General features: G+C 42.3%; 1 protein-coding gene across 1 annotated transcript in view; it reads left to right on the top strand.

Annotated features, from left to right (window-relative positions):
- Positions 1 to 18,410, top strand: part of ankrd55 (ankyrin repeat domain 55) — a 57,220-nt gene that overhangs the window by 11,659 nt on the left and 27,151 nt on the right. The window contains 5 exon segments of the mRNA XM_070442897.1: positions 11,674 to 11,793; positions 12,604 to 12,734; positions 13,551 to 13,660; positions 15,970 to 16,030; positions 16,396 to 16,524. Of these exon segments, the coding sequence (XP_070298998.1) occupies positions 11,674 to 11,793; positions 12,604 to 12,734; positions 13,551 to 13,660; positions 15,970 to 16,030; positions 16,396 to 16,524 (551 nt within the window).

Raw genomic sequence — 18,410 nt, 5'->3', positions numbered from 1 at the left:
TTAATGTATTGTGATAAATCTCATGATTATCTCACGCACTTTCTATATGTCTATTTTGGCGAATTCTATATGATACTTTTATGTTTATAGTTATTATAATATGATCTAAATATAATAGTGGATAAATCAATAATGTATTCTGAGCATAACAAAAACTTCTTTTATTATTACCACCATAATGTTCTAGCTGTAAGATAGTGAACACGGAGAGAGCATGCAAGGGAAGTTGTTTGATCAGCCGATGGGGGAAATAAAAGGTGGCTGAGAAATAAAAAATAGGAAAGTCTTTCTAATTTAATAATTAGTAAATATGTAACTTATTGAAATATGTTTGATTTTTATGCGTTAGATGTACCATTTAAGCATTATGGATAGTGAAGTAAATACATATAAAATTAAATAATACTTATGGAAATTATAGTTTTATGGTGCTAGTCCAGCAAATTTCTAGGACGGATTACAGATACTAATTAAGACAGCTGATTATTAGCGGCAAACATTCACATAAATCTACTGCCGTGACTCTATTATTTTTTATTTTTTCAATACGATACAATTATATACCGTCAAAAAATTACAAATTGTATAAGCCTGACACTGTTTGTTATACGCATTTAAGATTTCCACTTAGTCGCTTTATGCACACACACTACACACACATCGCTACACAGGTCACACACACACACTACACACAATCTCTTTATTTTAACACATCGTACAACTTATCATCTGATCAACCTTACTACACACTTAACAAATCAAACAAAACCACCACACACACCAACAAACACCCAACACACACAACACAAACTTGCGCCATTTTTTTCGTGGTACTTCAATGACACCCAACCCTAATGCGTTTGTGGAAAAGATCTTGAGATCCGTCCTGTGAATCCCCAACCACCACAGGAGTCTCTGAAAGACCCATTTAGACGGCAGACGAGTATCGGACAAGATCAACCCCCATCGTAAAATTTCCTAGCCATGCTGTCGGGTAACTCCTGATCAGGAGGGAATCAAATATGTAATTACTAATGGCCTTGTTGTCTGCCTATGCTCTACTCTATTCCTCCTCTCTACGTTTTAAGAGTGACGCTCGTGGTCGATTTTGAGAGAGGAACGATGCTATGAAGTGATAGGAGACAAAGACAGGCGATTCATTGAAACATATTGGACTATTCCCCTACTTCAGGTCCCACAGCATGGCTCAATGTTTTCTGTCTTGTTCCGTCGTCTGTCCGTCTAATTGGGCTTTTCAGGAACTCTTGTGGTGGTTGTGGTGATCAAAGGGTATTCAAAGATCTACCACTAATTGCCATTAGGTTGTGTGTCATTTGAGTTACGCACGAAAATAAAATGAACTAAGTTGTGTGTGTGTGGGAGTTTGGTCGTGTGTGTGTGTGATGAATGTGTGTTGTGTTGTGTGTGTAGATCGTGATGTGTGGTGTGTGTGTGGGTGTGGTGTGTGTGTTGTGTGTGTCGTGCATAAGCTAGCTAGTGAAAGATAAAATCTATGCAGTTACATATCGGTATAATTATGACCGAATATTATTGTTATTCGTATTGACAATTTAATTTCGTCTCAGTATTTATGTTTGTCCGGCCTGCTGTGCGTTACTCTGTGCACCAAAAACTCACAGTATTTTTCCTCATGCTGTCTTCCATCTTCTTTTTACAAATCTGGATTAGCCTATTTTTTCCAGCACTTTTTAATTTCCACGGCTGATCAAAACAATCTCCTCTTTATGCTTCTCTCTCGTCACTCTACAGTCAGACATTATGGTGTAATATGGTGTCAGAACATTTGAATCGCAATAAAACCACAGTTATAATTCGAAACTCGCCTATACATTATAGAATCGTGGAGATATCATGAGATCACAATACACATCTTTTTGCATCACTAAGATATTCATAGATAATATTCGTTATCGTGATCGGTACCTGGAAATTTCCCGCCACTAAAAGTGTCACAGAAAAAGAGACCAACGCTTTGTGTGTGACTTATATTATGTTTTATTGTGTATTGTTTTCTCGTGTATAAGGTACTGTCCTGGTTCTCTACTGTGTGCTGTGTGTGTGTTTCTTTTGTTGTGTGATGTGTGGTGTGCTTGTGTGTTGTGTGTGTGTGTGTGTGTGTGTGTGTGTGTGTGTTGTTGGTGTGTGGTGTTGTGTGTATGTGTGTTGATGTTTGTGTGTTTAGTGTGTGTGTTGTGGTTGTGTGTTGTGTGTTGTGTTGCTATATGAGTGTGTGGGTACGTTGCCGGCCTGTCTTGCTTAGCGTGCGCATGTGTGTGTTTGCATGGAGGGAAGAGTGCGTGTAGGTGTGTATGCAACATGGTACACCAACACATTATGAGCATGTGAGTGTATTAGTTATGTGTTATACAGATAGTGGAATAGTTTCCGAGTGGCCTATTGGCTATGATGCAGACTCTGATGAAGTACTGTTCCATGTTGAGATAGCAACACACTCTTAGCAAAATGCCTAATAATACGCAAGACCAATCAAATAAGCTGTTACCACTATAAGGGATATATCAATAAATTTCCTTAGTTCATTTTACAGTTCCATTTTAGTGGTGTCTTCTGTGTCGTTCTTGTCCACGTTTCATTTGTCTGTGGTGGCTCCGGACACTGAGGAAATCCATGCCACCTTCCAATGTTTAGATCGGAATTACACATATTTATTATGACAATTTTCTGGTGACGATTGTACACACACATAACATCATATATTATAACACAGACACTCCACACCACACACAGAAGAAGGAATCATATTTTTTTGTGTGAGGTGACCTTCACGTTCCTAAATGAAGAACAAGTACAGCATTTCTCATACAAACCCTTTAATGAAGAGCCTCTGAGCCAACAAGAAACCAGGTGTGATTGATGTATTTATGGGTGTATATATATGTGAAATGTATAATTGTGGTTTCGTGTTATTGAAATATCTCACACCACTCCTCAGCAGACTTTTGATGTCGTGGGAGTGTGTGTGTGTGTGTGTGTGTGTGTGTGTGTGTGTGTGTGTGTGTGTGTGTGTGTGTGTGAGATAGTGTGTGGTGTGTTGTGTAGTGAGAGGCGTGTGTGTGTGTGGTGTTGTGTGTGTGTGGTGTGTGTGTTCGTGTGTGTACGTGTGGTTAATTGAATTCCAGCTGGTGGAAAGCAGAAAGACATTGATGATTACACAAGAGAGAGCGAGGGAAGAGAAGAGAGCATTTTCTCAATTGACGTGAGGCTTTTTTCCAAAAATGTTTAATTTGGTTTTTGTTTACAATAAAAAACTGATTGAGAGTTATGGAAGAAGTTTAGGTCTAGATTGTTTCGCTGGCTATGACATCAAAAATACCATATACATGAAAAAACTTGTCCGTTAATTATGGCATAAAACACTTACAACACACACCAATACACCCCATTACTAATGTTCTATCAAGTGGCATAGTATTGATATGATTGGTTTATTCCTATTAAGGAAATATTTGGTTTCTAAACGCTGAGGATTCATTTCTGGGACAATTAATGCCTTGAGGTTAGCCAGCTATGATGTCAGCTAATAGGTACTTATCTGGGCATAGTCTCTCCCTACCGAGCACATTTACCCTGATGTAAACACGTGCATGTATGAGTTTATAACATGTGTAACCAGCGTAGTATGTCTGATCTGTATAGGTTAGAAATCTGCAGTCCCTTGTTTTCGTGCTAAAGAGAATACAAACAAAGACTAGATATATGATTATTTACTAATGACGTGCATCTGAGAAGCCCTACGTCATTTCGTTATGTAACCACATTTGATATATGTGAGGCAGAGTAATCTACTGTCATAGTCTGTCTTTTGTTAACCGAGCAATAGTCGAGTAAGTTTGGCTATATCCTTTTTAAGCAGTAACGTGATATAACACCTCACTTTGGAGAATTGCCCTGACAGCTCCATAGTCGAATTATGCAATAGTTTGGACCAAGCTATTTGGGCCTTAGGATTTTTTTCTCCTATAAGCTTTAGCATAAAATTATCCCAACAACTACAGTTGCTGATTTTAAAGACTTTTTTAAGAGTTTGCATGGAATGCAATTTCAGCACATGCATCATGCAAACCACACATACAGTGTATACACAGTGCGCGCACACACTAGCATCTAACCCACCAAGGACCTTTCAGAGGTAACACAGCCTTTCCATTATTGATAAATGGAAACATATTATGATGTACAGTCCCCTCAACCCACAAGATAACACACACACACTCATCATGCGCACACACACACACAATGTCTACATACATCACACACACACATTAAAAAGCTACCAGCGTCTATTGTGAGTGAAGAAGACGGTTTCTTATTTCCACACAGACCATGACAGATTAAAAGCCCAAACACATCCTCAATGGTTCTAAATTTGTTAATCAGCCCAGGGTATAAGAACATGTCTTTATACCTGGTTCAGCAGTAGGATTTGGTTTGGATTCAGTGACAGTGGGGTTTGAGAGGAGCCATCGGTATATTAACCCACGATAACATTATTGCAATATAATTTAAGGCTAAGCAGGCTATGACAACAGGTACCCTGCATTTCCTAATTACACCACAATGTCATTACACTGTAGTGTTCGTTTCTTATATTATCAATGTCCCGAGCCCTCAACGATGCCAACAGAAACCCAGGGAGGTTTAATGAAGTTATCGGAGAAAGGGAAATTACTTTGGGCAACAAACACAATCAGTTAAAAGATACCAGTGATGATGGCACTTATTACTGTACAGCCCTGTTACGACCACAGGATGATCACAGGGAGGGATCATCACATCGTCAGCTCTGCTCATTCAATTTTTAACCATCAAGCACAGGAAAACCAAACCTAGTGTTGCGAATTGTAGAATGTCGAAAATGATGTGGTGGGGTCATTGAGAACACCTCTTACATTATGCACATGCCCAGTACTCACCATAATCGCCCACCACTAGAGTTGTTACACAGATGTTGTAGGCTATCCTATATTTTCTTCAGCAGTTGATCTTTTTCCTCAGTTGGCTTGATGAATATACATCAAGCATATGCTTGTATTCCATTATATAATAGAACACTAGTCTAGAGACCATAATTAGACATCGTAGTCTAGTCATGAGTAGATTCAGCCATCCCAGAAATATAGTTCTTGTCTCATATAATGAATTTGAAAACAACCACGTGTAATACTGATCTCTTATCTCTCTTTCACCATGACAATTAATGGGGTTCCCTTTTCCTCTTCCTAAGTAACGTCCGGTTTGGTAACAACTCTGTTTTTAGCTAGAATATATGTGTATGTTTAAGAGATAATTTTATTATATGAGTTGTATTATAATTCCTGTATACAACTTTGAATCACCCCTGTACAAAACATTAAAGAATCGACCTTCCTAATTTATTTTAGTTGTCTCCTCCCCCCTCCAATTCTCTTCGTGGGCATGGACTTGTGTCTATACTTAAGTCGTTCTAATAGTGTTCTCTACTATGGGATGACTGGCATTTGACAACTCCAAAACTGCTTCCCACATTGTCAAGTTGGCTAGAGTTCGTTATGTCCTGTATGGTTGTTTTACGTGGTAGCCTTTCTGATACACGACTGGGGAAACTTGTATAATTACCTTTTGTGTAGTGATAGAGATCCTAGCTAGTTCTGTTTTGTTGCAATTCTGACAACAAAACGATTTGCCTAGCATCCTTACCATACCATACCCACCTATTCAAGCTTTTAAATCTTTGTCTTGCCCATTAACCCTCTTAGCCCATACAATCTTACCTTCATCTACACTGATTGTAAATGATTATTAACAATTACATCAAATAAGGGATCATAATTTCACCTGGTCAGTCTGTGTCTAGGAAGGAGCATGTTTTGTTACACTCAGGTTGCCTGTTTCTGACATGAAGTCATTCGCCTCTCTGTGTAATGTGAAAACTTAGACCCGACTGAGCACTCTCTCAGTGAGGCTCAGGTTAATCAAATTCCTGTTCCCTGTACAATCAACATATAACAGACTACATGTTCCTAAGAAGCCAAACCATTCTCCTGTGTCGCCTTTGTATTTTCCTGTGTCGCCCATATTCCTATCCCATATTTCCTCCCAAATGGTCATAAACTGTTACACAAGGTTTACCAGTAGTTACAGAATGCACCTAGCCTCAGCCCCATACTAGAACCCCCCACCTTTGGAAAAATAGCTAACAAGTGTCCTTGTGTGGCTGAGCACAGAACCTGAGCTGATACTGTTTTATATTATCATGGGCCATGGTATTCTCTTTCGCAACACTCACACACACCTTGCACGCGCCATGGAAGCATGTGGACACATAACACTGAGAGTATTATCATGTAAAGCACTTGTTGGCAAAACACATACATCAACCGCATGTACACACACCAAAAGCGACTCACGCAGACACCAAATACACACACATTGCCGGCCGGTCGATGGCGACGTTATTTAGCCACTGACCTTCAGCTAAGCCCCTGGTCCTTGGCATGACGCACAAACAACCTAACAGTAGCCACTACACACATACACACACACGTACATTACACAAACTTACACAGATAACACACTCCCTACACAACACTACACCTGCACCCACACCACACACACCAACTGCCCCCTCAACACAAACTTGGACAAAACACACTATTACAAAAACATTCAGAAATATTAGTGACAAACACAGAGTGACAAACATGTTCCAATCCAGTGACCACAACGTCTTTTACATTTTTCTGAATTAAAATAGAATCTTTTAAAAAAAATTAAAATTAAATCTTCTTCTTCTTTGATCTACATAACCTACTCCAAAGTGAAACTGAAATTTTTCAAATAACATCTTTACCAAGTATTGTAGTAAGCAGCCATTTCTTTGGTATATTTGTATGCCATATGTCAAAACAGCAGGAGCAAAAAGACTATGTAAAAAGGAAGGATAAACCTCCTCAGATAAACTTTCTGAAAGCTTTCGTAACCCGGGGATAGAGTTTTATTTTACGAGGTGGTACAATGAACAACCAATTGGTAAAGTACAAAATTACACCAAGGAATGACTTTCCAAAGAGGTGTTGAAGTGTTGCTGAATGGATCCACTCTCATAGGTCTTATGACTTAAATCTTGCTATGAAAATCAGTGGGACAAGGCTTTGAATAAATTCCGTTGTACAGCAACTGCATTACCAACCAAAATGTACTTGAGCTTTGAGCTAATTTTTGACAAAATACCTAATGGATTATTATGTTGCTACTCGAAGAGAGATATTGCATCGCAAGGCTTGAGTTAAATCCTATTTATTCAAAATGATATCACAGCTACCTTTTTTATAATGGTTTCCCAAAGGTGCTATCCACCTAAGTAATATCTAACTCGGGTGTAGTTGTGGAAGACAGACACACAATTCAAATACTAACCTTAAAGTTCCTTTTTACTAGTATTTTTATTAATTCCCTAGAACATTCTTCTCTGAATATTAGGTATCTTTTACTTTGAAAATTGTGAGTATGGTTGTGTTAGAATCGGGTAGGAACTCTCCCTCAAAATTAATATTTCTTGGGTGAGTTGAATTTTAAGGCATCAAAAATGTTGAAGACTTTAGTGCAAAGGGGTTGTGAAATAGACTTTCTCCCTAGGGACATGCCCATATGCTGCCAACCATCCACAAAATCATACCCCTGAAAACAAATGTCTTGTACAGACTTTGCAACCACCCATAGGTGGCTGCAAAACTGATACAAACAATAATATTGTACTTGGAAGGTCCAAGAGCAAGCCCAGATACCACAAAGTTCTCAGACTTGCAAAGACACACTCACTGCAGCATAGAAACATTTTAAACAAATGGAATAACAACACACTGCAGGCCAAGAAGCACATCCAACCCAAAAAAAAGTGGGCAGAAGCTACTGCCTATATGGTCATCACCCAAATGTCTCGTAACAACCGCTGAGTGGACATGTAGGTCTAACACTCAAGCCAAAGCAGGGAAAACTCAGTTAATGTAACCATTAGCCCGGACATACCAAAGGAATATGTGAAAGGTCACAAAATGATTTAGATAGTCGTGTCTGTGTTTGTTCATTTGTCATGCCAAAGACGTCGCCCTGACAACAATTTAAGAGGTCCCTTCAGTTGTGTACAACTATGAGCACCTACACATAATTATAACGCTATTGATCATATTATCTTATATGAGATAAGACCAAAGCCAGGCTGAAGTTTGTCCTACACTGTTTCCAGGAAAGGGGATACATCGTTCTCTTTGTTGAATTGTGAACTGGACCATGGTGGTGACCAGTCTAATTTGAATGGTGGAGAGTCACACCTCTCGCACCCCTCAGCACGGCATTTGCTCTTCATCCGACAGGCAGAAAGCGTTTTGTAGATTGATGTAGGATGAAGAGACAGACACCAGGATGCCCTCCAGGATGCGCTGCGACGGCGCCACCTTATCAAGCCACATTTATCCGAAACACCTGCACCAGCGTTAACAGCGCACCACCGATGACCAAGGTAGCTTCACCCACCTCCCACATGTAGTCCTGCGTGCGAAGATCCTTTGTATCCGGTTACAACACATTAAGCGCATTGAGAGACCTTTATGAACATATGGCCTATGGGCCACAGAGAGGGCCGTAGGAGTATTCCATCGTCCGCGGGGTTGCTTTAACCAACTTAATAACATAAAAGTGTATGACGACAATATCCCGCTTGAAGGTAAGCATACGCCGCACACAATCACCAGCCACCCCCATCAGCATGGTGAGGGATCTCTGGTTGAGTCTGAAAAAGTAGCGCTGGTACAGGACGCTCCAGTTTGATTTGAGACTGGAACTTTTTGGACTGGAACACTTTGAGTGACTATCACCCGCAGCCAAGCAGTCCCACGACCACCGTACAGCCTCCACCTTCCTCCATTGGGAACCCCGTCATCCCCCCACTTCCCACCACCCCACTACCACCCCCACCTTCCTCCCTTTTCAGGTCCCCATCCTCAAAAGCCCAGGTCGACAGTTTGGCAGCCCACCCCTTCCCGCGCGGCGCCGCCCCGTTTGCCGTTTAGTGTTCCTCTTGCCAGATGCAGCGCACGCCAAAGTTTTCCGCCCTCCGTCCTTGCCGCCCCAGCCGGGCCCTCCGCGATCGCGTGTGGGAGGTAGGAGGGGGGCCCAGAGGGGGGCTCCTGGCGTCCGGATCCTCGCAGCGACCATGTAATGCGGTTGCAAGAAGGTATGATGCCTTCCCTTCTGCTTTGGACTTTCTTGCATTGCGCTTCTCCCTACACGAGCGTCTTTTCGGTCATAATCCACTCTGCGCCACATAAGAAAAAGCCACTATTAAACCAGGACAATTCTGTCCCAATATGTAGGAGGAAAGGGGGAAAAGCAACAGCGTTTTTAGGGATCGGGTGGCAGTTCAAGTTTCATATTACAAACTGTGGAAACATCATAGATCCACCAACTGTAAAATTAGAGCTGATGCAACATAGTCTTCTTGAAAATGATTTAAGAAAAAAAAAGAACAACCTTCACAAAATGTATTTCCTTAACCTCGATGTCCCAAAATAAAAACGGTTCACCTGTTATTCTAAGGTCACCTGTATGACTTGTGGACATTTACCTGTGTGATGAGAACGTTGTCTTTAACCCGTACTTATCCGCGGATGCCCTATCTCTCTCCAGCCCTTTTCCACGTCATTTATCCCAGCAGGCAGAGGTTTGAAAAAGAAAGTGCCACCCGGAGGGCCTTTCAGTATATCGCAAGTTCTGCAAGTGGGGCTTGATCATTGGCTAAGGTAAGTAAGTTGTAGGACATAAAACGCTTAAGGTGCTGGGGTAAAGGTTCCAAGATGGAGACGTGAATCCACTAAACTACCAGCGCATTCTTTCAAGTGCAAATCTGTGAGGCAGGGTGGGATGGAAAGGCGGATGATTGGTTTTAGGTGAATATCAACTCTCTGATAGCCGGTGCCAATAATACTCCAGGGCATTCTTGAATTCTCTGAGTGAGGAGAAGAGACACAAAACACAGTACAAACCCATATGAGGTGAAATTAGAAGGGAATTAGAAATAAGAATTTGTTAGATTAGCAACCACCAAAACCATTTCGAATTAGGAAATAAACTCATACTAATTACACCAATAACTATATGTCATGAGGTCATGTATACAGCACCCAAAACAAAGTCATACTTATGTAAAACGATTGCCCCTAATTTTATATCATCATTCTAAAAGAGAATAGTTCAAGACAATTACCTAATAACCAGTCATCTATACAACGTTAATAAAAAGCCAGGTTGCTCTACTGTGACCCACATTAGAGAGGGTGTCATACCTAGCAAGGGGCACATGCACCACTCAGATTGTCCTGTAAGAATAATATAATAAACATATAACTGTATATAATATTAAATTAAAGTTCTTTCATCTCTCTCCTTGTAATGTTTGTTATACTCTGAAATAATGTAATACTACTAGCCAGCCCACCACCTGAGCATTTATGAAGTTGGCTTCTCCTCCGCTACCAAAGAATAGGTTTCCAGTTAAATCTCCCTCAACCTCAATAATAGCTTAACCTAATTGAAGCCATTCTTTTCAGTGCTCATTCAAATGCGAAATTATTAGTAGCAGCTTGTTCTTAACTATGTTTAGATGGCATACCTGCGTGCAAGGTAGGATAGAACTTTAGATAAAGCACAGCAATTTTATTAAATGCATAAACTGAGTTATAAGCTCCACAATGTCCTCGCTTTACATATCTTACTTATCCAGGATGTTTTTTGTCATAGAGAATGCAGCGCAGAAAAAAATATTTAGTTTCTTTAAAGAATAGACATACTAGTCAGGGAGCACATAAAATAGATTACAGACAAGTTCTTACATAGAAATGGGTGCAAAAATCACCAATCAAAGGATCAAAGTCAAACTTTATTTGTCACACATGCGTCTTCCAAAGATGATAATACAACCACCGTATAACATGACTTATCTTTACAATCCATTAACCAACAGTACAGTTCAAGAAGTAGTTAAGAAAATATTATTTACCAAATAAAAACTAGAGAAGAAAAATATAAAAAAGTTTTTAAAAACAACTGCAAGAATTATAATTTCAAATCATATAATAAATTCAATAGACGAGGCTATATACAGGGTATAACCACAATACTACTAATGTACTTGGTGGTACGATTTTGATATCTCGTGACCACTTCAAATTGTGCCGGGGTATCATTTGTTAGTCATATCAAATGGGTTATTGTATATGTAGAAGTTTACGGTTAGTGATTATCAATTAAGCCTCAAATATATCACATTCGTCCGATAGATTGTGGTATACTATATTGGACAATTTAGCATGATAGTAAACTCATGGGCAAAAATGTAGTAAGCTATAATCCAAGCCTATTATAATATGTACTGATTGAGAGAGCTCGATACACCGGAAAAATTGTACTAGTTTGTAATTGATATATGTACTGTATAACCACATTGATATATATAACCACATTGACATATTTACTGTATAACAACATTTATATATGTACTGTATAACCACATTGATATRTATAACCACATTGATATATGTACTGTATAACCAAATTGATATATGTATAGCCACACTGTATTTGTATCCCTGGCTCCTATAGATTCTGCTGAAGAAGTGGAACTTAACGTTGTTTACCAAGCAGCCGCCAATGGGGACGTCAACACATTAACAGCAACCATACGGGAGGATCCCTCCATTTTGGAGTACTGTGATGGTGAAGGTATGAACTGCTAGGGTTGGAAAACTCGGGTAACTTTMCCAAAATCCCTGCTTYTCCAGAAATCATGGTTGGAAGATTCCTGGAATCAAGGTGGAATAAGCAGGATATCCGTGAATCCTCCAACCTCCATTTGGAAAAAGTTGTATGAAGTGCTTATGAAGCCTGTATGTACTGTAGTACTTATGAAGCCTGTATGTAGTGCTTATGAAGCCTGTATGTAGTGCTTATGAAGCCTTTATATATATGTTACTGTATATTAGTTGTATTAGTTCACTTGGCTAAAGTATGTCAAAGTGTACTAGTGACAAGCTCCCAACGGGCCCACTGATCATCTGTCATGCAGTAGGATATTGACAGCTGATCTTATTAACTAAAGAAGGAGACATTGCTTCAAATGAAACAGATATCTCTTAGTCATCAGAATCAGAACTGTCTTCTTGATGTACAGTACAGCATGGCTATAGAGCCTTGTTCTGGGATCCTGGTTTCAGTAGCTCTAGTAATCTGGCCTCTTTCCATTGTGTCCCATCCTTCATTGACAGATGCCACTGATCAGACATTTTTTTTTAAAGCATATGATTGGTGTAAGTAATTACACCATCAGGTATTGCCTGAAGTGAGTTCAGACTTTCCACCATTATTAAATCCATGAGAGAAAATGTGCCAGTGTACACTTTTGGAGAAGGGTGGAGAATTGGGATGCAGTCCACATCACTACTGATAAAGGACAGGAGTCAAGGAGAGGAAGTTAGTTTTAAGACTGCACCTATATTTTTAATGTGCCATCCATCCCATGTTCTCCGGCTGTAGGCTCCACCCCTTTGATGCATGCGGTGTCGGGGAGGCAGGTGGACACGGTGAAACTCCTGCTGAAGATGGGTACCTCCATCAATACCCAGGATGCCTGTGGAAGGACTTCGCTCTCCCTAGCGACATATCTGGTACCGTACAACACAACACACAACACACAAGACAACACACAACACACAAGACAACTCACAACACACAAAACACAACACAACACACAACACACAACACAACACACAACACAACACACAACACACAACACACAACACACAACACACAACACACAACACACAACACAACACCTGCTCGCTCACTCGTTTTGTTTTGATCCCTATTTTTTGTTAAGTTTCTACAATAATTGTAAAGTGACATGTTTAATTATTATTATTATTATTATTATTATATAGATATAGCAAGTGTTTTATTTAATTCTGTGTCCAAAACTGATTATACTGACATTCCAATCTCATCTCCGGCCTGGCTGTTCAGCACCTGACATATCGGTAGAGGACTTTACATTGGGGCCCCGTTTGAATGCTTTGAAAAGGCCTCTCTTCTTTCCTCTTTTCCTCCGTACACAATCTAACATGACACAGTTGACTAGTGAAAGCAATCCAGTCACATCAGTGATTGATTACTTAAAAGGGAAGGATCTATTTTCAAGGTATTGGAAGCGGGACCCTATGTTTGCCGTCCTAATAGTCAGGAGTATGGTTCATTTCCCTGTGAGGTTAGAGTCTAAACTGTACTGAACAACAGCCATCCAAGTTGTTGAAGCTTTTACAGAGTGCATTGCAAAATTGTCAGAAACAATTGTTTTCTTTTTAAAACGAAATCCTTTGTGCACTGTCTTTGAGTCGCACTTTCAAAAAGCAACATTATATGTTTCTGTCGTAAAAAAACAGAAGTGACTTGATAACMTCCATTTTTTTTTTTTTTGTCTTTTGAAGGGGTGGCTCGAAGGCTGYGTGTGTTTGCTGCGAAATGGAGCCAAGCAGAACATCCCCGATAAAAACGGTCGCCTGCCTCTTCACGCAGCGACCGCTGAGATCGACCTCAAGTGAGAGCATTAGCAAATAATTCATTTAATACATGTTTAATGTGTAGCTATTATACTGACTATAGAGTACAGATATATGATCTTAATTTAATCCAGTTTGTTACAGCAGGAAAATGATCCTGCAGCAACAGGAAATGTGAATTATTATGTGGATTATAATTAATGGAYATTTTTGTGGGGGTAGGTACATTTTTCGTTAGGGAAAATCAAGTCAGAAATGTTAAAGTGGAAATTACAAACTTTAGAATCATATTAAAAACTCAAATACACTACAAGTTTGTATTTCCTACTTTGCAGGAAAATTCTCAGCAACAATAGATCTCAGAWCAAATTAAGATCCTACATCTGTAGGCATTGAAAACAATGGTGTTAAAAGAAACCATTGGAGAAATGAGTCATAGGCATAATGGCATAATATATGCTGAACAACAAGTGCGTTAGCAAGCATCCAGTTCAGGAAATAGAAAGCCCACCTCTGTAAAATTACCCACAGACGGTATCAATAAGCACTCCGTCTCCATGTTACACTGAACATGTTGTATACATAAAAGAAGGCTAATGGCTCAGTGACTGCTGCAAGTTAAGTAGCTTATTTACTGGAACAGGAAAGCCTGGTTTACCAGGGCGTGTGTATGTGTGTGTAGTCCCCATAGCGACCACAGACCTTTGCTTGATATGCTAAGGCAGCAGCAGCTGCTCCAGTGGTTTCTCTCCCTCTCTCTCTTTCTCTCCCTCCCTCCCTCTCTCTCTCTTTCTCTCCCTCCATCCCTCCCACTCTCTCTCTTGCCTCCCCTCCTCTTCCCTTCCTCCCTCCCTCCCTCCCTCCCTCCCTCCCTCCTCCTCCTCCCCTCGCCTCCTCCCTCCTCTCTCCTCTTTCTCTCCCTCCATCCCGTCCCACTCCTCTTCTTTCCCCTTCCTCCCTCTCTTCTCTCTCTCCCCTCCCTCGCCTCCCCTCCTCTCTCTCCTCTTCTTCTTCTCTTCCCTCGCCTCTCTCACTCCTCTCTCTATTCTCTCTCACTCCCTCCCCCCACTTCTCGGTTTTCTCTCTCTCTCTCTCACTCCCTCCCCCACCTTCTTTTCCCCCTCCCTCCCTCCCTCTTTCTCTCTCTCTCCCTCCCTCCCTCCCCCTCTCTCTTTCTCTCCTCCCCTCGCTCTCTCTTCTCTTTTCTCTCACTCCCTCCCCCCACTCTCGCTTTTCTCTTCTCTCGCTCCCTCTCTCACTCCCTCCCTCCCGCGCACCCCCCCTCCTCTTCTTCCCTCCCTCCTCCCTCCCTCCCTCCCTCCCTCCCTCCCTCTTTCTCTCTCTCTCTCCCTCCCCTCTCTCCATCTCTCTCTCTCTCCCTCCCCTCCCTTATCTCCGCTCCCTCTCTCTGAATGTGGGAAGACAGGGCTGTCGATTTGGATTCAGCAGGCCAGTGCTGGCATCTGGTCGACAAACAACAAGCAGAGGCACTTTGCCTCTTCCTGCTTCCTTTCTCTCCCAAGCCATCTTGCAAAGCTATTAGCTGCCGGACTTGTGATAACAGTGAGGGGCTAAAAGGAGGGTTTCTCGTTGAATTCGTTGAATTGCAGAGTTGTAGCTTAGTAACTTACCCTCAACTCCACAGCCGAGACTGAACCACAAAATATAAGTCTGTGTAGCATTTGGACACTCCTATTAGTTACCATGTTGCAATCCCCCATGTGGAGCCAGTTAGTGCAGAATAAACAGCATGCTTTCAGACGATGCCAGTCTGTGTCAGAAAAGACAGGCAGTTCAGGGGCAATCAGTGTACGCCGTGCAGGCCAATAACCAGCGTTGTTTCGAGGTGCGATCGAGTAGCTGCAGAATAACAATGTGCGCATGGTGTTTCGAGGAATCAGTCAAGGTTGGAGCCGTGGCTATATAATCAGCTATGTTTCCAGGGACGTCAGTTAGTGCCGTCCAGACGGTACACACGCAATTGTTCTCAGTTGGCGCGATCATGGTTAAGTGCGGAGACAATTAACCATCATCTGTTTCAGGGGATCATTAGTTGCGGTAATAACAGCATGTTTCAGAGGATCAGTTAGTGCAGAATAACAGCATGTTTCAGGGGATCAGTTAGTGCGGAATAACAGCATGTTTCAGAGGATCAGTTTGAAGGCGAGGCGCAGAATCTATATTCTTGATCACATAATGAATAATATTTGGGTTGGTTGCTATGGTGATGTGTAGATCTGTGATTCTGTGCAGTCCGACTGCAATGTAGTCAATATCAAACCTGCACCATTACTCTTGATATACGTTGAACAGGTTTTGGCAACACAAACTTTGATTTGATTTGCAGACTCATGGCAGTCCTGCTGCAGCAATCGACTGCGTGTGAAATCAACCACCAAGACAACGAGGTATGAAAACTGAACAGTGATACCATAGTAACCTGGGAATACACAGTACTGGCATGGGACAGGATGGCGAATAATATAAAAAGAGCCTCTCCCTGATGTAATGGCAGTCTACTAGCTCTGAGAGGGAAAGCATGATGAATGACCTAAATATGGAGAATGAATTACCATCTACACACTTATGTACCATAAGTAGGGCCTTGAGTTTTTCTGACCACCTGACAAGGTAAAGGCCCAGGCCCTAGTTTTAAGTTGATGTGTTCAGGTAAAACTCATAAGGAGTGATAAACTAAGATGATGCTACATTCAGTGTTCTAGAAAGCTATGTCTAGTTTGCATTGCGACCAATTCTCATTGGTTCTCTGTAGGGCATGACTGCTCTTCATTGGGCATCTTTCCACAACCGTCCTGAGCATGTGCAGGCTCTCCTGCAGAAAGGGGCGGATCCCACACTCGTGGACAAGGACTTCAAGACAGCCCTCCATTGGGCAGTGCAGGTAAGAGACAGCCCTCCATTGGGTAGTGCAGGTAAGAGACAGCCCTCCATTGGGCAGTGCAGGTAGGAGACAGCCCTCCATTGAGCAGTGCAGGTAGGAGTCAGCCCTCCATTGGGCAGTGCAGGTAGGAGACAGCCCTCCATTGGGCAGTGCAGGTAGGAGACAGCCCTCCATTGGGCAGTGCAGGTAGTAACAGCATGTTTCCAGGGGATCAGTTAGTGCGAAATAAACAGCCATGCTTTTCAGAGGATCAGTTAAGGCGAGGCGCAGAATCTATCATTCTGATCACATAATGAATAATATTTGGGTTGGTTGCTATCGGTGATGTGTAGATCTGTGATTCTGTGCAGTCCTTACTGCAATGTAGTCAATATTCAAACCTGCACCATTACTCTTGATATACGTTGAACAGGTTTTGGCAACACAACACTTTGATTTGATTTGCAGACTCATGGCAGTTCCTGCTGACAGCAATCGACTGCGTGTGAAATCAACCACCAGACAACGAGGTATGAAAACTGAACAGTGATACCATTACTAAACCTGGGACATAACACAGTACTGGCATGGGACAGGATGGCGCAATAATATAAAAAGAGCCTCTCCCTTATGTAATGGCAGTCTACTAGCTCTCCTGAGAGGGAAAAGCATGATGAATGACCTAAATATGCTGAGAATGAATACCATCTACACACTTATGTACCATAAGTAGGGCCTTGAGTTTTCTGACCACCTGACAAGGCTAAAGGCCCAGGCCCTAGTTTTAAGTTGATGTGTTCAGGTAAAAACATTCATAAGGAGTGATATAAACTTAATGATGATGCTACATTCAGTGTTCTAGAAATCTATGTCTAGTTTGCATTGCCGAACCAATTCTCCATTGGTTCTCTGTTAGTGGCATTGACTGCTCTTTCATTGGGCATCTTTCCACAAACCGTCCTGAGCATGTGCAGGCTCTCCCTGCAGCAAAGGGGCGGATCCCACACTCGTGCGACAAGGACGTGGTCAAGACAGCCATTGGACACTCATTGGAGCTCCGTATCAGTTGGTGACGCAGCCTCTTGGGTCAGTGAGGTAGAGGACAGCCCTCCCATTGGGTTGTTGCAAGGTAGAGGACAGCCCCTCCATTGGGCCAGTGCAGGGATGTGGACAAGCCCTCCATTGGGCAGCTGCAGGTAGATCAGCCCTCCATTGGGCACAGTGGCATGGTAGGAGACATGCCCTCCATTGGGGCAACAGTGCAGAGGAGACAGCCCTCCATTGGGCAGTGCAGGTGTAAGAAGGACAGCCCTCCATTCGTAGGTGAGACAGCGCTGGGCGTGCAGGTAGAGAGACCATCCCTCCATTGCGGCAGGGTGCAGGTAGGAGACAGCCCGCCATTTCGGGCAGTGCAGGTTAGGGAGACAGGCCCTCCATTGGGCAGCTGCAGGTAGAGACAGCCCCTCCATTGGGCGAGTCCATGGTAGAAGACAGCCCGTCCAGTTGGGCAGCTTGAGTAGGAGACAGCCCTCCATTGGGCAGTTGCAGGTAGGAGACAGCCCTCCATTTGGTCAGTGCAGGTAGGAGACAAGCCCTCCATTGGGACGAGCTGCAGGTAGGAGACAGCCCTCCATTGCGGGCAGTGCCAGCGTTAGAGACAAGCCCTCCATTGGGCAGTGCAGGTAGAAGACAGCCCTCAACATTGACGCAGCCAGGTAAGAGACAGCCCTCCATTGGGCAGTGCAGGTAGAAGACAGCCCCTCCATTGGTCAGCCCAGTGCAGTGGCTAAGAGACAGCCCTCCATTGGGCAGTGCAGTAGAAGATCAAGCCCTCCATTGGCCAGTGCAGGGTAGGATAGACAAGCCCTCCCATGGCAGTGCACAGTGTTTCATTCTCGGTAGGAGAA

Source organism: Salvelinus sp. IW2-2015, linkage group LG4q.1:29 (genome assembly GCF_002910315.2).
Source record: "Salvelinus sp. IW2-2015 linkage group LG4q.1:29, ASM291031v2, whole genome shotgun sequence".
Taxonomy (NCBI): domain Eukaryota; kingdom Metazoa; phylum Chordata; class Actinopteri; order Salmoniformes; family Salmonidae; genus Salvelinus; species Salvelinus sp. IW2-2015.
The sequence above is the reverse complement of the archived record's forward strand: the minus strand, read 5'-3'. Positions and strand labels throughout refer to the sequence as shown.